General features: G+C 40.7%; 1 protein-coding gene across 1 annotated transcript; it reads right to left on the bottom strand.

Annotated features, from left to right (window-relative positions):
- Positions 1–3,973: 3,973 nt before the first annotated feature.
- On the bottom strand, positions 3,974–24,699 carry CEBPG (CCAAT enhancer binding protein gamma). Its single transcript, XM_075286493.1, has 3 exons — positions 24,498–24,699; positions 11,730–11,966; positions 3,974–6,406 (listed from the first exon to the last, which is right to left on the bottom strand). The coding sequence occupies exons 2-3, from the start codon at positions 11,953–11,955 to the stop codon at positions 5,973–5,975; spliced, it is 660 nt and encodes a 219-aa protein (XP_075142594.1). The 5' UTR covers positions 11,956–11,966; positions 24,498–24,699; the 3' UTR covers positions 3,974–5,972.
- Positions 24,700–25,639: the final 940 nt, after the last annotated feature.

Here is a 25,639-nt window from a genome sequence, read left to right as displayed (position 1 = left end):
AACAAGACTTCCTAAATATAAGAGCTTCATTGCACCGATGAGTGTCGTAAAAGATGGCCCTATGAAAACCCTTTTGAACAAAGACAACCATACAGAACAGGAGATTTTCACATGAATGAAAACAGATTTCCGTTGATTCTATTCAAATGAGCAGGGCTGTCTGGATGCACCCAAGAACACAAAGTGCACTGTGTTTTTACAGTAGGTCGTTCGTTTAATACAGTACTGAAAGACAAGTCAGTTCTTGTACACTTGAGAAAGGGTCATAAGACCTGAAACGCGTTGTGTGAGAACCTAATAAATCTGCTTGAATTTTAACTTGAACAGGTGAAGCGCAGTCCTATGTTTTCGGTCCTTAGATTTAACAAAAAGGCGGATGCATGTTTAATATAGTCTAACAGTTGACTTACTATGCATGAGATATTTGTGACACAATTATGGCGCACTGTTAAATCTTAAAACATATCCTGTCCTATTTGAAATAGACAAAAAAGAAAAAAAGTCTAAATGATATGCATCACATCTATTACAATTTAGACATTTTTTTTGGTGCAACTGTTGGCACTTTTAGCTCAGTATATGTGCCAAATACGTTTATAGATGTGGCTACAACACAGATATATACAGCACATTTATGTTCTCTGTGGTTCTCCATTGTTCACCAATCTAACAGGAAATCTCCTACCATAAATGAAGAAGACCGACCGATGGATGCGAGGATAAACTGCGCTACTCTCTTGAGATAAAACTGGTGTTTTTAAGAAAAGCGGAATAAAGAACGTATTTTATCTCAAGAGAGTAGCGCAGTTTATCCTCGCATCCATCGGTCTTTCTTCTTCATTTATCGTTCCCTAAGGGGTATTTGGATGTTATTACTGCTGCTGTAAATCTCCCTTGTGTTTGGTACACGATCTTTTCAAATATATTTAAGTGTATGTTTGGGAATCATCTGGGTTGCTCGGTATATATACAGTCCTATGAAAAAGTTTGGGCACCCCTATTAATCTTAATCATTTTTAGTTCTAAATATTTTGGTGTTTGCAACAGCCATTTCAGTTTGATATATCTAATAACTGATGGACACAGTAATATTTCAGGATTGAAATGAGGTTTATTGTACTAACAGAAAATGCGCAATATGCATTAAACCAAAATTTGACCGGTGCAAAAATATGGGCACCTCAACAGAAAAGTGACATTAATATTTAGTACATCCTCCTTTTGCAAAGATAACAGCCTCTAGTCGCTTCCTGTAGCTTTTAATCAGTTCCTGGATCCTGGATGAAGGTATTTTGGACCATTTCTTTCTACAAAACAATTCAAGTTCAGTTAAGTTTGATGGTCGCCGAACATGGACAGACCGCTCTCAAATGATCTGAAAACAAAGATTGTTCAACATAGTTGTTCAGGGGAAGGATACAAAACGTTGTCTCAGAGATTTAACCTGTCAGTTTCCACTGTGAGGAACATAGTAAGGAAATGGAAGACCACAGGGACAGTTCTTGTTAAGCCCAGAAGTGGCAGGCCAAGAAAAATATCAGAAAGGCAGAGAAGAAGAATGGTGAGAACAGTCAAGGACAATCCACAGACCACCTCCAAAGAGCTGCAGCATCATCTTGCTGCAGATGGTGTCACTGTGCATCGGTCAACTATACAGCGCACTTTGCACAAATAGAAGCTGTATGGGAGAGTGATGAGAAAGAAGCCGTTTCTGCACGTACACCACAAATAGAGTTGCCTGAGGTATGAAAAAGCACATTTGGACAAGGCAGCTTCATTTTGGAAACAAAAATTGAGTTGTTTGGTTATAAAAAAAGGCGTTATGCATGGCGTCCAAAAAGAAACAGCATTCCAAGAAAAACACATGCTACCCACTGTAAAATTTGGTGGAGGTTCCATCATGCTTTGGGGCTTTATGGCCAATGCCGGCATCGGGAATCTTGTTAAAGTTGAGGGTCGCATGGATTCCACTCAGTATCAGCAGATTCTTGAGAATAATGTTCAAGAATCAGTGACGAAGTTGAAGTTACGCCGGGGATGGATATTTCAGCAAGACAATGATCCAAAACACCGCTCCAAATCCTCAGGCATTCATGCAGAGGAACAATTACAATGTTCTGGAATGGCCATCCCAGTCCCCAGACCTGAATATCATTGAACATCTGTGGGATGATTTGAAGCGGGCTGTCCATGCTCGGCGACCATCTAACTTAACTGAACTTGAATTGTTTGTCCAAAATACCTTTATCCAGGATCCAGGAACTGATTAAAAGCTACAGGAAGCGACTAGAGGCTGTTATCTTTGCAAAAGGAGGATCTACTAAATATTAATGTCACTTTTCTGTTGAGGTGCCCATACTTTTGCACTGGTCAAATTTTGGTTTAATGCATATTGCACATTTTCTGTTAGTACAATAAACCTCATTTCAATCCTGAAATATTACTGTGTCCATCAGTTATTAGATATATCAAACTGAAATGGCTGTTGCAAATACCAAAATATTTAGAACTAAAAATGATTAAGATTAATAGGGGTGCCCAAACTTTTTCATAGGACTGTATATATTTTTTTTCTTGTTAGTATCTCCTACCATAAGACACCCGAATGTAGCCCTTTCTTCCTATGCCATCTTACGCTAGGTTCACCCTAGCGTTCGGGTTTCTGCTCTTCAGGTCCACTTGGGGACTCAAAAGACAGAACCCCTGTCCATTTAAAAAGCGGTTAACAGTGGAAACCTGTGTACCTCAAACTATAATGGGGTCTGCTGGATTTCCACCTGAATATGGCAGAGAGTAAATATGTGCTTGCAGGACTTTTCTCTCTCTACATATTCTAAGTGGAAGGGAGGATGGAGTCTCCAAATGATGTGTGACCACAGCCTTAGCCCCCTTGCAGACAACCATATGAATGGTCTGTGCTATCCAGGTTTTTCCCAATAGCACACTGGCCCATTCATTTCTATGAACCCGTACATATGATAGTGAATTACACAATCCTGTGTTTGGACCAACAGTCTGGGCTGCAAAACACGGAACAGATTCTATTCCTGCCTGATTTTGCAACCCTGCTTCCACGGCGCCTATTCACTGAATGAAAGGGGCCGTGTAAGCACAACTGGTGCACGGGTGATGACATCCGTGTGTCCCCCATGTTCTCCGGTGCCATTCATTCACAGCAGCTGGTTAGCACATCAGAGTGTGCAACCAGCTTAAGTCAGGCATTAAAGGGGTATTCCCATGTCCATAACTATTTTTAAATTTGTAGATAATTAAAAGTTAAACATTTTTGCAAATATAAGTAAATTAAACATTTTGTTTTAATGATTTTCTCTAAATATCTTGTCACAGTCTTTGGTTGCCAGTGGATACAACCATGCAAGAACTTTGTAAGGTCAGAAAATCCACCATGATTTCTTTATGGTGGCTGGGATATCTTCTGATACATGTAGTGTCCCTGCCTGATGACCCTGCTACAATAAGAAAATCATAGCTGAGTTCCTGACATGTCCCAGACCATAGAAAGTTTCTGCATATGTGGTCATATCCATTGGCAACCGATCAAGTAAATAGACTGTCACTACTAAGAACGTTAGAGAAAAACTTTCAAACTCTGCAGAATTTTTAACTACTTCTAATTACAAAAATGTTTAACTTTTAATTATCTATAAATATAGATATGATTATTATGTTCATGGGAATACCCCTTTAAGTAGATTGTAGATGCTGCATTCAGAGACACTGCCAAAAATCCAGAATGTGTGCTGTAACCTTGAACACATCTTAGGCATTGAGTTGAGAATCAATTACATTTTTGTGTCCAAATTGGTCCAATATGATTTCAAAAATATACTTTGGGATCCAATGTTTTACACATCACTATACATGCTGAATTTTTTTCCCTGGGGCTGAGCCCCAATAGTCAGACTTTTCAAAAGAAACCTATACCATTCTGAAGTATTTATAATTACTGGAAACAAATATATATAAATACATAAATAAATCAAAACATAAAAATTAAGGCATGTTATCTTTTTTCAAACCAGTCGCAATGATGCTAGGAAGTGGGTTAAGATAGATCTACAGCAGGATCAAAAACAAGAGATCAAAATACATCAGTTATCTGTGTAGCAAATTTCACAAACCGAAGAAGGATCGCACACTAAATGGAGTAAATTTTCTATGAACTATGCCATAAAAAGAATTTCATTACACAACATTGTGAATAGGCATGTTAATATTATTACTGAATGTCTGCATACTGCAACAATTCCATTGAGTTTAGCCAGAATAGATATGCCAATTGTAGTACGGTGGTTGGTTGTCTGCAGATTTTAAAAACAAAACCTCTATTCATGAAAACCATTCCAGGTTTCCTTTAAGGTAATGTTCAAATTTAAATATATCAGTCAATGGACAAAGTGAAAAATGATACAACTTTGCAACAGGTTAATTCAAAATTCACACCTTTTCAGATTATTTCTTCTTCAATTGCTGTGCAGATTATAGGCTTCTATGGTAACAGTCAGCAGAGAAACTGTAGTAGAATACTACTGTCAAATTCCCATCTACGATATATATATATATATATGTCCTCCTAAGTCCCAATAATCTACCAAAATGTACATTAACACAAAGTAATGGAAAAATTTTGAGACAGCAAAACTGCAGAATTATACTACATAGAATTGTTTGCAGTCAGTTACCATGGACATGCTTAGTCTGCATAGAAGACATACAAACAAAATCATAGGAGCACTAAAAAATAAGTTTGTTCTTGAAGATGCGCATGGCCTATAAGCCATGGAGCTCGATTATTGGGTGTTTCTTAGGACAACTTCGACACATAAGTGGTGTCCAAATTCTATTCACACATTATCTACATTATGATTTCTGAGTCTGAGGCCTCTTGCTCAGTGACGTTTTTGATGGATCTTGTTTTAAAAACTGACATTAATGTTAATTATTTTTATGTCAGTTTTACATCCATTCCTTTCTTACCATTATACACTAGGTTCACACTAGCATTCAGGATTCCATCCTTCAAGTCCACCTGAGGACCCGAAAGACGGAAAACATGTCCACTTATAAACGAACTTACACATGGAAACCCACAGACCTTATACACTATAAATGGGGTCTACTGGGTTTCCAACTATTTTATACCGAAATCTTGAAGGACCTTTCTCTCCACTGATTTTAAGTGGAATCTGGGACAGAGTCTCGTATAGAGAGGGAATGCTGGTGTGAACCTAACGTTAGATAGCCAAGTGTGTAGCGTTTTAGATCAGTTTTTAACTGTCAGAAGAATTTCATTGGTCATTTTTTTTTTCTTTTTTGACCCAACCCACGGCTCCATTTTTAATGTACATGAAATGAATCACAAATTTTACATTAGTTAAAAATGGATCCATTGGCTTCTACTGGGTATATATATCCATAAAAACATACATAGATAGCACAGGTAGGTTTCTTTTTTTTTTTTTTTTTTTTGACGGGCCGTTTTGAAAAGAATAAATAAAAATGGGCATGATTGAACACATTCAATTCTACGGATGTGTGATGGACACTGCAAAAATGGCCGTCACAAGTCCGTTTTTTATTGTGTGCAAGAGACCTAAGGCTGGCCATACCTGGAGATATGTCAAAATATAGGGGAAAAAGAAAAACCAAAAAAAACAAAAGAGCTGAACGTATGCTATTATTTCTGCAAAAATAGAAAAGATCCTAATTTGCACTTCAAAGTGGATTTAAACAAAATTTTGGTTTTGATTAAAACAAAAAGAAATTACAAGAAATTCTTAACATCTAAATTCCCAGTTCCATTAACAGAAAATGTATACAAATTGAAGCAGGGAAAAAAAATAAAAAATTGTGAGCTCTAATTTGTACATAATCCAACAATGTCAGGGTTTTTGTCGCTGTCCGAAAGTCTATTTTGCATTCTGACATCAATGAACATAATTCACTATATGTTATGGTGCTGTTTGCTCCTGCCCAGCTGCCGAAGTCTCTGGAGGTACACTTTCTGCTAAATTGTGTGCATGCTCTAGGAAAAGGTCCTTTAACACACTTAACTCTTTCGTCAATAGCTTTATTTTGGCCTCCAGCCTCTCATTCTCCTCCTTTAACTGATTGACCCGTTGCAGTGTGTCTTGGGCTTTCTGCTTGCTTTTTAATCTGCTTTTCTTCACAGCCATGTTGTTGCGTTCTCTACGTAGACGGTACTCCTCGCTGCCACGATCCATTCGTTGCGATTTCTTGTTTTTACTTGGAGGAGTAGCTTTCCCACCACCTTCTGGCACTAGCTGCGAGCTTGGTGTATTGCTCAGGTGAGAATTACTTAAACCATCATCTGAAGAAGATGGAGATATATTCATTTTCAAGCGTTGTAAAGCAACTTGATAACCTGCAGTTAAATGATAAAATTGACATTTTAAAATTCTTACTATTAAACAGGTTTAAAAATTAAGTGTTTAACAAATGTCAGAACTGTTCCTTTAAAATATGTTCAAAGAATCAGCTACAATATACGACTATTCCATAAATTTTTTGGGCACATCAGCCACATGCTTACCAACATGGCCACTAGTAATAATGAGTCGTTAAAGTGCCAGCCTTTGCCGTACCCAAACACCTCCATTGGTCTACCCATACTCATGTGGCTCCACCCACTTATGGGTAGGATCTTGTAAAGCACACCATTTTTAACCCCTTCCCTCCGCAGGCATTTTTTGATTTTCGTATTTGACTCCCCCCACCCCAAACGCCATAACCTTTTTATTTTTCTGCTCTCAGAGTCATATGAGGTCTTAATGTTTACAAGACAAATTTTCCTTCATGATGCTACCATTAATTATTCTGTATAATGTACTGGGAAGCTGGAAAAAAATTCTGAATGGCATGGATTTGATTTTCTTATGGGCTTAATTTTTACGGTGTTCACTGTGCAGCCAAAATGACAGTACAATTCCGAAGATACCAAATTTATATAATTTTATTTACATTTTAACCCCTTAACTAAAATCCAAAACTGTGTCAATTTTTTTTTTTCTAAAGTTGCTATATTCTGACACCTGTATACTTCTGTGCACGGGGATGCATAGGGCGTCCTTTTTTGTGGGGCCAGGTGTACTTTTCAGTTATACCATTTTGAGAATTGCTAATGCTTTGATCACTTTTTATTCAAATTTTTATCAGAGGCAAAACTGTGAAAAAAACGGTAGTTTGGCACTTTTGATTTTAATAGATTTGTAGACTGGGCGTTTTCGGACACAGGGATACCCAATATGTAAGAGTTTCACAGTATGTAAGTACTTTTATATGTGTCCTAGGGGCATTTGAATTTTTAATCCTTTTTTTTTTTTTTAATTTATTAGACCCCTAAAGGGTCTTGAATTCCAGGGGATCTGATCACTAATGCAATGCATTACAATACTAATGTATTGCAAAACACTGGCATTTCTTTTGCAAGCTACATGGAGTAGCTTGCAAAAGAAAATCGTTGCAGACAGGCCTGGGATCCTTCACAAAGCTCCTGGCTGTCATGCCAACATGTTCGCAGGCCCTGGAACTTGCTCCGGGTGCCAGCGATCACTGGCAAAATGGCGCCTCGGTCATCTTTGACTGAGGTGCCAGAAGGGTTAATGCCCACGATCGATACAGGCACCGATTGCAGGCATTAGCACTCGGTGTCTACTGTATAAAACAGCAGACACCCGGCAGCTATGGCAGCCACCAGCGTTAAACACCTGGCATCTGCCATACTAATACGGTGGATGTTGGAAAGGGGTTAATAATAAAAATAAATAATAAATTAACTCTCCTTAACTGGCATTCAGTGTCATCTGGGGAGGAATAAAGTACATCTCTACCATTAGTAAAATTATTTTTACATTATACTGATAAACTAACAGTAACATTTTTAAGGCTGAAAAAGACATCCACCCATCCAGTTCAGTCTATTATCCTGCTATGTTGATTCAGAGGAAGGCAAGAACCCAATTTTCCTTATTTTAGAGGAAAAAAAATCCTTCTTAATTCCTAACTAGCAATCAGAATAAAATGAACGACTCAAATGTATCATGTAATACTGTTACTCTCAATGAAGGTATCCAGGGCTTTTCTGAACACTTTTAGACTTTCCTATCCCTTACAACTCCTCTGTGCATTGTGTTCCATGTTCTGACTGCTCTTAGGCTAAAGCTAGCATAACACAGAATAAAATGCATACTTGGCAAATATTTCACTTTCCCATGTGCATAACTTTATCACTTTAGGGTGCATTCACACAGAGCAAAATGATCAGATGCCGCGCAGATGTTGGCATGAATCTGCGCAGAATCCACATTAGATTTGGCACAGAAAAAAAAAAAGCCTCCTCAGAGGTCTATTGGGAGGCTTTTTTCCACGCCGAATCTAACACGGATTCCATGCTAATTCGCAGCATTTTTCTTACTTTGTCTGTTAGCTACGTACATTACACGTCAATTTCAAGTCACCCTCTTTCCCTAGGTTACATATAAAACAATACAAAACCACTCACATTTAGATATGTCCAGGTACAAAAATGCCTGAGTTATAAAAACATATAAAAATATTTACTGCATGCAATAAATGCCATGGGTGGGCAGGTCTGGGTGCGCAAAAAAATAATTTAAAAAAAAAAAATGTTATATGACCTCACTGCCTATTTTTTCACTGCTCCCCCCCCCCCCCCCCACAAAAAAAAAACACACCATCAGACAATACCAAAAATTGAATAAAGAAAACTTGCAATTTAATTTGCTTTACAAAAAAAGACAGCTTACACAGCTCTATAGATTGAGAGGCTGGCTGCCTTGATGCAGTGCTCCAAGCTGGGAGCAAACTTTTCTTTCCTTTTTCACTCTTTTTTCTCTATCTTCAAGAATCTGGTAACCAAGTAATCTAGCACTATGAATTTAGCAACTATAAATCGAATGGAAGACCCTGTGGAGTTTTTTGTTCCTTTTGTTTCCATTGTAAAGCATGGACTCAAGACCTGGTTCAGCTGGTTTCCACATGTGCCTGTTACCATCCCCCCAGCTAGGACAGCATGGCTCAACATGCGGCATGGAGGAGAAACCTGCATGGATGTGTGGACTTCTTCGTTCAAGGAGATGATTTCTGGCGTCAATTGCTGATGTGTGAAGATGCTACAGCTGACTGGTATTTCTTTCTATTACTGTGGACACGTGGGACTCTGCTACAGCCTGGGAACCATCACCCACCTACCCCAGGAGTTATGGAAGCTTGGCAAGAGAGCAGCACCATGTATACCTGGATGGTCTCTGACTTCCTTGGGGCAGTAGAACACTGTGGTAAGGAGGAGGAGGACGGCTTGTGATGAAGGACATTTGGGGCATTTTTTGTGGTTAAAAGGACAATAGTGCTGATGCAAGATACCGAACTATCAGCTGTGAGCAGGAGATCTCACTACCTACCAAAGGAACTACCACATGTTATCATGATAGCTGCATATGTCCCCCACCTCTGCAAAATTTCTGCTCGTTATATCCACATGCTGTGACCCCCCTCCTCGTGTCCTACAACCAAGTCGGCTGTATTATTATTATTATTATTAATAACATCAATCTGCACAGAGAACTAAATGATCCTGCAGTGTGTCTGTGTTTCTTTCCTTTTTAGTTGCTATGATTCCTAGGATTTCTCTATCTGCCATGAACTTGTATGTGTTTCTCTCTTGTTATATACTACTGTACCATCTATGAAACTGTATCACTGAAATTTCCCCATTGTGGGACTATTAAAGGAATATCTTATCTTATCTTATATGAAAAGTTACGGAGCCAGAAATAAATATTATTGCAAGGATTTATGTTCTCCCTGTGTTTGCGTGGATTTCCTCCCATTCTACAAAGACATACTTACATGGAAAAAAAAAAAAAAAAGTAGAGCACATTGTGATCCCTATATGGGGCTCACAATCTACAGTTAAATAAATAAATGAATAATTATTTCTACAACATATTGCAATAAGATCAGAGATAAGCGAACCTCTCAAGATTAATTTTCCATAGGGCTCAGATGGAAGGCGTGCCAGATTAGTTTGGCGTTGAATAAGTTTGGTATGAACCAAAATTTATATAAACTGAAAACAATGTATGACACGGTCAGGACTCTTAAAATGCAAATGTATTTAATGAGTGGTCAGATAATTTACCTCTCTCCTTGAAAGAAATCAGCAGTCATCAGCTAGTCTAAGAATGAAGCTTTGTGAAGGGAATGAAGGGACCAAACCGGTCACAAACATTCTTAAGGAGTACAAACAAGATTAGAGTCTTTCTTGGTTATAATACACACAGGTAATGTTCTCAGCATGGGTTATAAACAAGTGAGCATTGCATGCATTTGGCAGTACGTGCAAATACTGTAAGAGGGACCATTGGCCACTTCTGTGACATGGCAACTGCGCCGTAGACCATAGCTATAGTAACTTAAGCATCAATGAGAGAAAAGACAGCGCTTATGTCGCTCATCTCTATCGCGAGTGTCAGAATTGCCGAGAATACTATTCTGGTTAGAAAGAGGATTTAAGAGGAAGACGGAGGGTAATTATTTGCTGAAAAAGGGTTATAAAGTGTCTAAAATATTATATTGAAAAAAAAAACAGTTAAAAAATCCCCCATTGTTCTGAAATGTTCAGCATAAAACTCATGTTAAAAGTAGTAAGGCTTTCCATCTACTTACAATATGAATGGAATATGAGTAAAATGGACTAAAGTGCAGATAATAAAAGTTTCATATGTGAAGAAACATATATAAAATATTCCATAATGAATGAGTGCATCGAAAATATATTAGATAAAAAAAAATATAGATATTCCACAATAAAAATGATAATTAATACCTCCATCAATCCTATAAAAAAAAAAAACCGGAAGTGTCATTCACACCAGGTGGAACTAGAGTTTCTAGTTTGAACAAACACAAAATGTATTTGATTTACAAAGCTTCAATGTGATTATTAGATGATACTGGTATTTGATCGATAGGGGTTATAGAAAACCTCTCTGATCTACAGTTATGATGTACAGACACATGTCGCACAATGCTGTGTTTGAGAAAGCTGCTCTTAACATTTGAGCGGTGTATATGAATATGCTCACGGAGACTTGTTACTGTTGTTCCTATATATTGTAGGTCACACAGGTATTCTAAAAGGTATACCCATGTAAGAGGAAGAGCATTTGAGAAAATTCTTTATATAAGAGATTTCTACTATGGAGTGACAGATAACATGGTCTCGGTGATTAATTTGAAACGCAACATTTGTGAGGGGATGGGAAGTTTCAGCCCCCCAAATCCATGGTAGATTACATACAGAATCTTCCTCCCATTGTTTCAATGGGAGGCAGAGATAGCAGCAAGATGCTGCTGTAGATTCCCTAGCTTGAGACTCCTTGATGATTAGTCCCATTGATCTGGGCCTAATCAGCAGCGAAAAGCCATGATGGGATGCACAGGCCACCTGTGCTGCAACTGAGAGCTGAAGTGGTTTCTCTAAACACTGTGAAAAGCTGGGTATATAGTCTATCCTGATAATACTGCAACTTTTCTTCCCTTTGGGAAGTAGGGAAGAATTCCTCTATTTTGGCTATATAACGAGGGTCTAAGAACACTGCTATCCATGCCTGTCAGTGTGTTCATAGACCCAGGTCAGTGTTCTTGGCCAGTGTGGTCATCATCACCTTGAAACAAACAAGATTCAGCTTCCTCCCCTGACTGTGACATATCAAGGACTCCCTCCGCATCCAAGGAAGAGTCTTCCTCCTCCTCCTCTTCTTCCATTCTAGGAGTCTCAGTTCCTCTGCCATAATGACTCTGACCCAAATCCTCATGCTCCTCCATAAATTCAGGGCGATGACGTTGACTGAGAGGTGGAAACTGTTCCTCCTCTTCCGTCCCTCGTTGCATAAGTGTGTTTCCTGTAAGATATACAATAAAGGAATCACATCGCTGATGCTGCAGTTGTCCCTGCTAACAAATTTGGTGGCATCTTCAAAGGGCTTGAGAAGCCGACACATTTCCCTCCAATGACACATCTTGAAGTGATTGCAAGGAGGTTTAAATATATCACTCCACTTGTGTGGAGAAAATATATAAAGGAAAAATCCACGCTCTCCAAAAAGGTCCAAAATAGAAGGGTCTTATTTGCCGTAATTAGAAAATACACGACGCGTTTTGGGGATCTGTTCCTCTTTATCAATTGTGAAAAACAGTAAGAGAATACATAACCCATGTAAGTACATAGATCTATATACAAGCAATGAAACTGGAAACTCTCCTATAGGAGTATCTGGATAAGCAAATAAACAACCATCTTAAAAGTAATACCTGTTCAATGTTTCACAAGTTGGAACAATGATGGCTGTTGATCTGGATATACACTTCCATTCTTGATGAAAGAATGCACCCATAACGTTAATAGATGCAAGTTACGAGCAATAATATCGCTCTGTGTCTATTATCGCTCTGCTCGGGAGCTCCACATGGGGGTTCTCAGAGTTGTCATGCTCTCTATAGTTATTAACGCCAAAAAAGCAGGCGGCACACCAAGAATAGTGAAAAAAAGTGAAGGAGGTTTATTGCCTCATACTGCGACACAGAGACAGGAGCCAAAGCATCGCAGTATGAGGCAATAAACCTCCTTCACTTTTTTCACTATTCTTGGTGTGCCGCCTGCTTTTTTGGAGTTATATTGAACGGGACAAAACCTTTTCCCATTGGTGAGCACCCTATGCCTAGACTGGTGCGGTCATATATATGTTTTGTGTAGTATAGTAATTAACAGTGGTTTTGCATATAAGGATAAACATATGCTGACCAAACGATTAAACGCTATCTTGAAGTAACACATCCCTGTGGTCTGCTGCATGCATTAATCACGGAACTGGGCCTGTGCAAATGGCGTGGAACTGACACCCGGCCTTGTTGCATTTCTGGACTGTGGCCACTGCTACTCAAAACAATGACCCAGTGGGTCATGAAAGTCATTTATAGCCATATCCGTAATAGCAGCTCCATGTGTTGACTGAAGCATGCACATTTTTCCAGACTGGAACATCCGAAGAAACCACTAAGAGAAAAATTACCACAGCCCTAAAAGATGTATAGTTAGTGGCTACAATGTGAACAGTTACCAAGCTCTGGTGCACGAAAAAGTCAATGAACCTCCCGGTCCAGGTCGGAGATATGCTATATAGATATGCATGAGTAAGGGGCTTCGGCCTTGAAACGCGTAGGGAGCAGTCATGTTTCACTTGTTTTGTTTACATGTAGTAAGTGCGTCATTTTTTTGTTACTTTGTTTTTCATGGTTTTTTTGTGTCATCATGGGGAAAAAAAATGTTAATTTAATTTTCATTAAAAGTTATGTTTTAATAACATGCTTCTAAGCTCTGGTTGCTGAATTACGTGTTTGTGGTGCTAGCATATCCAAAGAAAGGCCCACATCATCTGACAGATGACCATATAAAAGCAGGGATATCTTTTAGGGGGCGTTCACACTACCGTCGGTGTCCGACAGGTAGTGTCCGCTCCTAATCTGGCACGGACATTAGGAGCGGACACTAGCTGTGTCCGTGACACCTGTCATTTATTTAAATGGGCATCGGGTGCGTTCTTTTGCACTCCGTGCCTTTCCTTCACTGTCCGCAAATAAAGATGTCCGACTTTTCAAGCGGACAGAAAAACCCTACATGTCGGGTTTTTATACTACACGTACGGGTTTTTAAGTTTATACTGTATATACTTGAGTATAAGCTGACCCAAATATAAGCCGAGGCCCCAAAAAACTGGGCAAACTTATTGACTCGAGTATAAGCCGAGGGGGGGGGGGAATGCAGCAGCTACTGGAAAATTTCGAAAATTAAAATGGTCAGAGATTTTGGGTGAAGTAGTTGCTCGGTGCGAGGGGGTGTTTTGGTTGTCTGTCTGCCCCTTCCCTGAGCTTGAGGACTATTTCTTTTTCCCCCACTTGGAATTCAGTCTGGCTGAATATAGGGTATCTGCAGTGCTCCTATTAACCCCTTTCCGACGGAACAGGAGCACTGCAGATAACCTATATTCCGTAGACCGGGCACAGTCAGACACAGGGATACCTAATGTGTATGTGTTTCACAGTAATTCTCTACTTTTGTATGTATTCTAGGGAAAGGAGGGATTTAGAACTTTAAATTTTTTTATTCTTTTTTAAAGCTTTTTTTTCCCCCCACTTATTTTATGGGAGATTCTATACATTGATACTGCGGCTGGTCATAGACCCCCCCCTCCTAAAAAAATTATTATTTTTCTTTTTTTTTTTTGCTGACTCGATTAGCCGAGGGGGGCTCTTTCAGCACAAAAAAAGAACCCATGAAGTCAATGGGAGGCTTTTTTTTTCAGCGCTTAAATGCCACACCAAATTCTTCACCATTTTCCTCCATGTGAGTGGACCTTAACAGAAATTTTTCAAGATTTACAAGAAAATTCCCCAAATAAATTTTTTAGGGACCACTTCAGTTCTGAAGGGGATTATAAAGGCCTATATAATAGAAACCCCCCCCCCCAAATCACCCCATTTTCAAAAGTGCACCCCTCAAATAATTCAAAACAGCATCTGGGATATTTGTTAACCTTTTAAGCATTTCATAAGAATAAAAAATAATATGGAGGTGAAATTTAGTCATTTCATTTTTTTTTCACTAATACATTAATTTAGATCTAAAATTAACACATTCACAAAGTGTTAAAGTAGAAAATGCATCTCAAAGTTTATCAAGCAACTTCTTCCGAGCACAGAAATACCCCACATGTGGGTGTAAACTGATTTTTGGGCACACAGCAGCGCATGGAAGAGGAGTGACAATGGACGTTTGAAAAGCAGATTTTGTTGGAACAGTTTTTAGGCGCCATCTGATTTGCAGAGCCCCTAGAGTACCAAAACAATGGAAACCCCATAAAAAAGTGACCCCATTTTAGAAACTACACCCCTCAAAAACTTTATCAAGGGGTATAGTGAGCATTTTGACCCTACAGCTTTGTCACAGATTTTGTTAACATTGGGATGTGTAAATGAAAAAATACTAAATTGCCACTTTATCCATAAAGTTTTCATTTTCACCAGGGGTTAAAGGAGAAAAAGCTCCACACATTGGAGCAAAACACCCTTAAGTGTGTTGCAACCACAATTTCTAGTAGCAAAAATATTGAGGAAAGCTGAACTCAAAGTTACCATTACAACAAACTAGCGGTTGCAATGCGACCCCATTCACCATACAGCCTAGTCTTACAACACAACATAATTCCCTGGCTACATACAGAGGGTAGGACAGTAAAGACTAGGTATAGTCTGCTGCTGTATCCCATACAGGCAGCCCACCCCTAGTATTTAGTTTTCTTTTTAAAATGTATATTGTGAGTAAGGTACACAATGTACATTTTTTCCTATCAGTATGTCTTTGGAGTATGGGAGGAAATCCACGCAAACACGGGGAGAACATACTAACTCCTTGCAGTTGAACCCAGGACTCCAGTGGTACAAGGCTGCAGTGCTAACTAGTGATAAGCGAGTAGTATTTGATCGAATACCTCGCTGGCATAGGAATGCGTGTAATCGGCCGAAGCGTTTAACCCCTTGGTGATCAGCCGATTAAACACATTCGCATGCTGCCCAGGTATTCGAATACCATGATACCAAAAAGTATGATGTAGCCCTATGAATCCTTCGCATTTTAAGTAAATTGAGTTGCATTGCAACCCACTGAGTGTCACAACAAGAAAACAGTAGCCGATGGTCCACCTGTATTGTGACACGCCATTCAATGACCCTAAACATACTGTGAAAGCAACCCAGGAGTTTATGACAAAGAAGTGGCCAAGTCAGTGGCAATAGCCAAGTCAATTGCCAGACTTAACCAGATCAAACCTTTCACTTGCTCAAGTCAAAACTTAAAGCCCAATTTTCCCTTGCTTCTGTACAGTCGGGATTAGGATTTGCACAGCCCTGCACTGCATAGCACAGTCCAGCAGATCTCTTGGAGAGAACCAGCACACAAGGGGGCCAGATTTCAGGGAAGAGGCTGTGGTTAGACTGGCTTATGTCCCCAAGAAATCATAAGGCTGTAAGCAGTAAATTCCTAAACCCTAGGTAGTAAACAAGAAAAAAATTAAAATAAATAAAAGACCCTGGATCTTCCAGGAGCCTCCCATTTGGGGGTCAGGAAATGAAACTGAGGTGTGAAGTGTGGTCACTTTTTATACATTCCAGTTTCCAGACTTCTCTGGCATGCATGCAGTCATGGCACACCACATACACACGATATGTGGCCTAAGGCTAGATTCACACAACCAAGTTTCATCTGTGAAATCTAGTCCATGCGTGAGCTAGAATTATCAGTCTGAATACTATATCATGGGATAGACCCCTAGCATTATAGTTTCCTGCAACATACTGTTCCATACTGTATTCACTACTGAAGGATGTGAACAGAGAACATCTGTTTTCAATGTTATGGACTCACCATCTTTAAATAAGAGATTTTGAATAAGAGATGAAGAATTACATGGAAATCAATATCTCCATGCTCAGTCCATAAAAAAAATATCAACAGAAGTACATAAACAATAGAGGTATGAACAGGGCCTAATAGTTAAGCCTTATTTACATGAAAGTGAAGAACACTCATGTAACAATTGATCTCAGCGTGTCTACTGATACGTCCGCTTTTCTGATGGACCATTTTGCATGCCGTCGGTGTCCGACAGGTAGTGTCCACTCCTAGTGCCCGCTCAAAATCTGTCACGGACATTAGGAGCGGACACTAGCTGTGTCCGTGACACTTGTCATTCACTTAAATAGGCATCGGGTGCGTTCTTTTGCACTCCGTGCCTGTCCTTCCCTGTCCGCAAGAGAAGATGTCCGACTTCTCAAGTGGACAGAAGAACCCTGCATGTCGGGCAACCCGATGCCCATTTAAGTGAATGACAAGTGTCACGGACACAGCTAGTGTCCGCTCCTAATGTCCGTGACAGATTTGGAGCGGACACTAGGAGCGGACACTACCTGGCGGAAACCGACGGTAGTGTGAACGCCCCCAAAGCAATAAAATTTTTTTCAAAAAAACAATGCAAAACGGCAGTTAAAAATGGTCCATCACGTCACAGTTCATAACTTCACATGTTCAAGAGTTAACAAAGCTGCAGTTCACAGAGCAATATAAACATCTCCTCGACACATACACACACTGCAAGAACAGACCACCATACTGCCTGCCTGCTTTAACTCTTCCCTGAGCACAACTACATGCACAAGAGAGTTATACAGTAGAGTAGCATATATAATAATGTTAGCCTCTTCCATGACCCTAGAAAAACAAGAATAGATGAACTGCCATAGACCGGACAGAGACATTAAGAACTACTCTCTCTTCCATTTCTTTCTTTTTTTCTGTTGTGGATTGCTTTATTGTCCAAAAATACAGTAATGCATTTTAGGTATTTCTGTATTTACAGGTGCACGACATAATGCAGCGCCCTGTGACCCAGTGGTCACGTGGACCAGAGATGGTCCTAGAGAAGCAAGATCAGCTCTGCAGTTATAGAAAGGAAGCTGCATTCAGACCACCCAGAAAAAAAAATAAAATAATAACACTGAAAAAAATAAGAAATATAATGCCTCAATATCACAGGTTCGAGCTGTACCCCTGCACTTATACTTCTACCTTCTGAAAACCTCAGCAAAATTTGCGTTTCCGCGAAATGGAACCGGCCTTAGGCCGGGGCCCCACGGGATGTAAACAACGCCGGCGGTTTTCTCATAAGTATAATTGTAACAGAAAATCCGCAAGAAACCTCTGCAAACTTCCTGTCTAAAGCACAGCGGGAAGAACTGCGCTTTTCCCGCCTGTGCTTTTTTGCTGTGGGTCTCCCAATGGGGCCTTAGCATTAAGAAACATGAAAAATTAGACACATCTTCCCTCCTTTGTCATTTACATTGCCTGGATATAAGAGGGGGAAAAAAAATGAACAAACATAAAAAACTTTAAAAACAAAAATAAAGCCCTAAGGGAAATATGTCTGGTCCTGAAGCAGGGAAATTGTCTTGGTACTGAAGCGGTTAGTAAACATTGTAATATACTTTATTAACAAACTCTAGCTCCTTTCTGTGAAATTCTGTGTACACTGGCTACATGAAATGAAGAGAAAATGCAGTTCGGAGTTCCTTGACCTCCACCTATATAATGGTCACACAGGTCTGTGGTTATGGAAACACTGTTTAAATAACAGGAGGAATACGTTGACATAGGAGACGAACAAAGCAGCATTTCTAAAGCAATATATTTTGAAGAAATATATTTAGAAGTCTTCGATAAGTTACCAGTATAAATAAGATCCTTGAGATGGGACAACCCTTTTAAGGATACACAAGACTCCAATACACCCAAACCACGCCAAAAGGTAACCCGACTAATCAATATTTATTCTCAGTGGGGACATTTAGAGCCAAAGGACAATCTTATAAAATTTTAGACTTAATATACTGTAGATAAAATGGTATTGACATATACATGCAAACAATGTAAAATAAAAAGGAATACAATACAGACCTGTTTAAGTCTGGCAGCAGGTACAGACCCTATGCTAGATGTGGCTTCAAAGAATATGACAGAGAGGTCTTTTGCTTGATGTCTTATTATGGACCACTCACCCAAACCTACCCCTTCTTACAGATCCCACCTGTGACTGGGCTGTCAGAATTTTCGTTTTTTGGAAATTTAGGGCTTTTGATCAGCGAGCTCTCAGATGATCTTGAGTCACAATGTCTTCTACAATCAGCACATCTGACTTACCAATTAGAATAGCCACAATTGAATTAGCACCTGGCTCCTTTTTATCTACCTGTATCCTAACTTGTGTATTGCACATTATTACTGTACACAAGAAACAGCTTAGGACAGGTGTATCCTTTTCAAGTCTATGGGACACCACTACAATACCAATGCAACACCAGGCAAGAACACAATGCTGTGAGCTACTGATACAGCTTATCTGAGTTTATGACAGTCAGACCTTAATTGGGTTCTTCTTTACTTACTTCCTCTGGGGTTTTGTCATGCTGTACCTGGGAGTTCCAGGTTAGTTCTAATCCTGCGTCATGTGATCGGAACAAACATCTGGCTTCCAGATCTCTCTTCCTCCTTACCCATTATCACAGGTAGGGTATAGTAAAGTCAACCCCCAAGAGAGGAGGGAGGAAGGGACTGTTCCAATCACAAGACCCAGGATCGGAACCAGCCTGGAAACCCCAGGTACAATTTGAAAAAAAATCCAGAGGAAGTATAATAAAACTCATTGGAGACCCCCTTTAAGGATATTAAATTAATCTTTAAAAGCTGGATAATCTCTTTAAGGCCATGGCCCTACGTGGTGTAAATACCATGGCAGCAACCGCAGTGTTTTACAGTAGCTGCAAGTTGGATGGGATTCTGGCGAATCCCATCCACACATTGCAGAAAAATATGCATAGCAGAAATGCTGCGATTTCCAAAACCATTGCAGTTTTGAAAAACACAGTATGTCAATTATACCTAAGGAAACACAAAGAAGCATAAAGTCCACAATGGTGTCACTTAGGGTGCATTCACACGATGTGTTTTGGCTCGTAATCTGGCACGTCTACGCCGCGGGAGCTTTTCCAGGCCGTATACCAAAATACCTTGTGTGAATGCACCCTTACTGTGAAAAGCGTGATGCGTTTCCACTGTGGTTTTTCCCACATCACTCTTTCACTCTGGCCAGTTACATGGGGCCTTACCCTAAACCACCTGCCTCCTATATTTGAAACGCTAAAACCAATCAACCAATGTTTTTGTGTTCCAAGTTTTCATTAAGGCTTTCACATTAACATTTGAACTACATATGGAGTTTCCATCCCAGAATCCACTTGAAAATGCGGAGAGAAAAGACCTGTAAGCAGGATTTGTGTCTCCACATTTTTCGGCAGAAACACGACGGACCCCATTATAGTCTATAGCAGTGATGGCGAACCTATGGCACGCGTGCCAGAGAGGGCACGCAGAGCCCTCCATGCTGGCACGCGTGCGGTCGCCCGGATCGCTCACCAACAGGGAATCCGGTACAGGATTCCCCGTTGATGAGCGATCACTGCCTTCAGTTGTATGTGCAAATGCACATACAGCTGAAAGCTGTCAGGGTAGGCCGCGGATCGCGCGACCGCGGCCTACACTGGCTCCAGAGTTTGACCTCTGCCCCGACGCGGGCGCGATGACGTCATCAGCGCCGCCAGTGACAAGAAGGTGGATGCCGGCGGCTCTTCAGGGGTGAGTATGAGAGTGGCTCACTGTGTATATGATGTTGGGGGGAGCGCTTATAATACTTGGTGGGGTGTATGATACTGGGGGGGAGTGTATAATACTGGGGGGGCTTATAATACTGGGTGGGGTGTATAATACTGGGGGGAGTGTATAATACTGAGGGGGCTTATAATACTGGGGGGAGTGTATAATACTGGGGGGGCTTATAATACTGGGTGGGGTGTATAATACTGGGGGGAGTGTATAATACTGGGGGGAGTGTATAATACTGAGGGGGCTTATAATACTGGGGAGAGTGTATAATACTGGGGGGGCTTATAATACTGGGTGGGGTGTATATACTGGGGGGAGTGTATAATACTGGGGGGAGTGTATAATACTGGGGGGGGCTTATAATACTGGGGGGGGCTTATAATACTGGGGGGTGTACTAAAGAGCATATAATACTGGGGGGGGCCTATTTATAAGCACACAATACTGTGTGTGGATGCCACTGTGGAGCATATAATCCTGTGGGGGGGGGGGGGGGACACCTACTGCGGAGCATATAACACTGGGGGGCTACTGTGGTACTGTGGAGAATATAATATTGTGTGGTGGGCCCACTGCAGAGCATATAATACTGTCTGGGGTCCCCTCACTATTTATATCACACAGTATCTGTTTTATAGCAGACGTGATATTAGTACAGGATGTAAGAATATTACACGGTAACTATAAAACAGATCCTGTGCGATGTAAATAGTGAAAATTAATTGTTCAAAGTACCAAATGCCGAGACCTTTACATTTCAGTACAACGTTGTTTGTATTATTGAAAGCTCTGTAAAGCCCCACATGACTGTAATTTTTGGTCAGTAACTGTCCGCAATTGTGGATCCGCATAGTATTAAGTCTATATTGTCGTGTTGGCACTCCGCGAAAATTTTGTGGGTTTTGGGTTGCAGTTTGGGCACTCGGTCTCTAAAAGGTTCGCCATCACTGGTCTATAGTGTCCGTGGGATTCTGCAGGTAATCGCTTTTCAAGCGGTTTAGTTTCCTGTTCTTTGGGTCCCAACGTGGAATCGAACAACGGAAAGCCAAACTCTGGGATTGAACAAAATAAAATCCAAAAAAACCCAAATGATAAATTATGATATATATATATATATATATATATATATATATATATATATATATATATATACACACATATAATTATAATATATACACTCACCGGCCACTTTATTAGGTACACCTGTCCAACTGCTCGTTAACACTTAATTTCTAATCAGCCAATCACATGGCGGCAACTCAGTGCATTTAGGCATGTAGACATGGTCAAGACAATCTCCTGCAGTTCAAACCGAGCATCAGTATGGGGAAGAAAGGTGATTTGAGTGCCTTTGAACGTGGCATGGTTGTTGGTGCCAGAAGGGCTGGTCTGAGTATTTCAGAAACTGCTGATCTACTGGGATTTTCACGCACAACCATCTCTAGGGTTTACAGAGAATGGTCCGAAAAAGAAAAAACATCCAGTGAGCGGCAGTTCTGTGGGCGGAAATGCGTTGTTGATGCCAGAGGAGAATGGCCAGACTGGTTCGAGCTGATAGAAAGGCAACAGTGACTCAAATAGCCACCCGTTACAACCAAGGTAGCCAGAAGAGCATCTCTGAACGCACAGTACGTCAAACTTTGAGGCAGATGGGCTACAGCAGCAGAAGACCACACCGGGTGCCACTCCTTTCAGCTAAGAACAGGAAACTGAGGCTACAATTTGCACAAGCTCATCAAAATTGGACAATTGAAGATTGGAAAAACGTTGCCTGGTCTGATGAGTCTCGATTTCTGCTGCGACATTCGGATGGTAGGGTCAGAATTTGGCGTCAACAACATGAAAGCATGGATCCATCCTGCCTTGTATCAACGGTTCAGGCTGGTGGTGGTGGTGTCATGATGTGGGGAATATTTTCTTGGCACTCTTTGGGCCCCTTGGTACCAATTGAGCATCGTTGCAACGCCAAAGCCTACCTGAGTATTGTTGCTGACCATGTCCATCCCTTTATGACCACAATGTACCCAACATCTGATGGCTACTTTCAGCAGGATAATGCGCCATGTCATAAAGCTGGAATCATCTCAGACTGGTTTCTTGAACATGACAATGAGTTCACTGTACTCCAATGGCCTCCACAGTCACCAGATCTCAATCCAATAGAGCATCTTTGGGATGTGGTGGAACGGGAGATTCGCATCATGGATGTGCAGCCGACAAATCTGCGGCAACTGTGTGATGCCATCATGTCAATATGGACCAAAATCTCTGAGGAATGCTTCCAGCACCTTGTTGAATCTATGCCATGAAGAATTGAGGCAGTTCTGAAGGCAAAAGGGGGTCCAACCCGTTACTAGCATGGTATACCTAATAAAGTGGCCGGTGAGTGTATAAGAAGCTTAAAAAAAAAAAATTCTTAAAAAAAAAAGGCATTTACACTTTACATATGGTTTTTTGGATACTAACCACCAATCCATAAAAGTGTCACAAATTTAGGGGACGGGTTATAATAATAAATTATGTACCACTGCAATAAGCTTGGCACATCATGTAACTGTGGTTTGACTTTTACACTATAAGGATAGATTCACATAACGGAGTTTTGTCTGAGTAACTCAGAACGTGCATGTTGGATTTATCGGCCCAAACATCATTTGGGAGAGGAACCCCTAGAATCATAGTTAGCTATATGGCTAGGAGACCCTGCCTCCCAGCAATATACTGTCCTGTACCAATTACAGTACGGGACAGTATGTCGCTAGCAGTCTCGCTCTCAGAATTTGGTAAAACTCGATCGTGTGAATCTAGGATAAGCCACACACTGTGGAAAAACTGACTTTCTGTTGTAGATTTTTTATTTTAAACGCCAAATCTAAGTGGGACTTCAAAAGGTATGGGAAATACTAAAGCAGTTGTTAGGGTACGCTTACAAGTTGGAATTTGCTATGGAGGCAGATTTCGCTGCACTGTTTTCGCTGAAAAAAATAAGCATTCCGCTCGATCTTGCGGCAGATTCCGTGGCTTGAGACTCCTTGCTGACTAGGCCTATTCTTCTGGGCCTAATCTGCAGCGGTAAGCCATGTCAGAATGGCGATGCCCTGCACCGGCATTACTTCCTGGCTAGGCTGTGGCAGAATAAAGAGCAGGAAAATGAATTCTTCTCGAGTCTACACTGGGTGCATGTACACATAAGGGTATGTTCACATGGCGGAAAATGGATTCCGAGTGTGAACATACTGCGCGGCTAGCTGCGTTGGAATGCCAATGCGGTGCAGAGGCATCCCATCACGGCATTCTGCTCCGGATCAGGCCCAAATGAATGGGCCTGATTGGGAGGGAGTCTTGCGCCATGGTGAGTCAGCCGCGGAATCCGCAGCAAGGTACGTCATCTCGCTTCTCTTTCCCGCTACTAGCTAGCAGAAAAAAGAAGCGAACGGCTCCCATTGAAGTTAATGGGAACCATATTGGCGGGCGGATTTTGAGGCGGATTCCACTTCAAAATGCACTGCCAAAAAACTTTTTGTGAACTAGCCCTTATACTTCTCCCTTCTGCTAAATCAACTCCTGACTAATAATAATAATAACAATAAATAATAATATTTGAAACTAAATCTGAAACAAAGTGCAGCTTTTATGTAATTCCTAACTTATTGGCTGAGCTGGGCCTGAGTGTTATACTACAGGGCACAGGCATATATAGTATGTGCAGGAGGGAGGGCACAGCCCTGACCCTCAGTCCTGTATAACCAAGAAGAATAAAGACATTGTAACTTTAACAATTCCTGATATAAGAAGTTGTGCCTGGCTATATAAGGGGGAGTGGAGTACAGGAGAGAACACAGGAGGCAGAATGACAAGACAGACACACTGACTGACTGACGCCTCCTGCTCCAGGAAGAGATCAGCAGAGTTCTCGCGTCAATTTTTCTTTTTACTCCAACGGGAAAAAAAACAACAACACGGGAAGTCCCTGAGCTGCATAGAACCCAATCCACACACGGAACTCCCAACCGCTAGTCACTATCTACACTTAACCGTTTGCGTTTTATGTGTCTCTCAAAAACTCTTTCCTCCGTAAGCGTTTTTTTTTTTTTGAACATGGTGACTCTACCTGAAGTCCCGGTTCCCGCAATGTAGAGAATCTTCGTTAAACTTCTCTCCGGTTTCGAAAGGCTTTCATAACCTGTGTTAGCTTACTGTATAAACAAACCCTTGCACACAAAGCCTCATTGCGAAATCTCACAGGTCTTTGCTTATTATAACCAGCATGATGCAATCAGGTGAATGGCAGCTCAGCCGACCAATCAGCGACTGCGATCTATAAATATCACATTGCCGGGCTCTAATGTGACGTTAGGCGGAACGGAACAAACTACTGGAACACAAGTTCGGGGACGTTGTCCCGGCGGTTCCTCAGCTCCTCACTTCCCGTTCACGTCCTTTTGAGCCTTGCTTTTCTTCTAGCAACCTAAAGAACCTTTCGGTTTCTTTTTTTTTTCTTTCAATAAGCTTTATTACTGTGCTGTTTCTGTACAATTTATGATGTAATAGTATCCTGAACAGAGCAAGTAAAACTGAATGTGTGTTAGTCACAGGAAAGAGATCTCATTCATTTCTAAGGTATATTCATAGATGCTTTTTTTTTTCTACATAATAGTTGGCCCTTTTTTTTTTTTTTTTTTTTAACAATAATTAAAAAACAAAAAAAACTTATGTATGTTGTCATTGTGGTATAAGTTATGGTACCATTTTTTAAAGAAAGTTTTGAAGGCCCTCTCACACTTTGGCTAGGTTCACAACAGCGTTAAAGTCTTCTCAGGGCTCATTCACATCTGCGCCCAGTCTTCGTTCTGCAGGTTTCGGTTTCCTGGATAAAACAGAGCAGGAGACGGAAACCTGCAGGAGTCTTTCTCACCCATTCATTTGAATGGGTGAGAAAGATGTCCGGACGTGAGCATTTTGCGCTCTCCGCCGCAAAACCGGGTTTTTTAATCCGGACACAGAGTCGGACATGCAGTACTCTGTGTCCGGATTAAAAAATCCAGTTTCGCGGCGGAGAGCATAAAACGCTCACGGCTGGACCCGGTCTGTGCTTTCCGTCTTCTGGCATGCAGAAGACAGAAAGCACAGAACGGAGACCAGAACGCAGGCAGGAGATGCCATACATGGATTTTGCCTACAATCGTTAGAGAGAAAAGTTTTTTTTCTTTCCACTGGTTTCAGAACAAAACCGGGGGAAACCCAGCAAACCCC

This window comes from Leptodactylus fuscus, chromosome 9, assembly GCF_031893055.1.
Source record: "Leptodactylus fuscus isolate aLepFus1 chromosome 9, aLepFus1.hap2, whole genome shotgun sequence".
Classification (NCBI taxonomy): domain Eukaryota; kingdom Metazoa; phylum Chordata; class Amphibia; order Anura; family Leptodactylidae; genus Leptodactylus; species Leptodactylus fuscus.
This window is presented reverse-complemented; position numbering and strand designations above follow the sequence as displayed.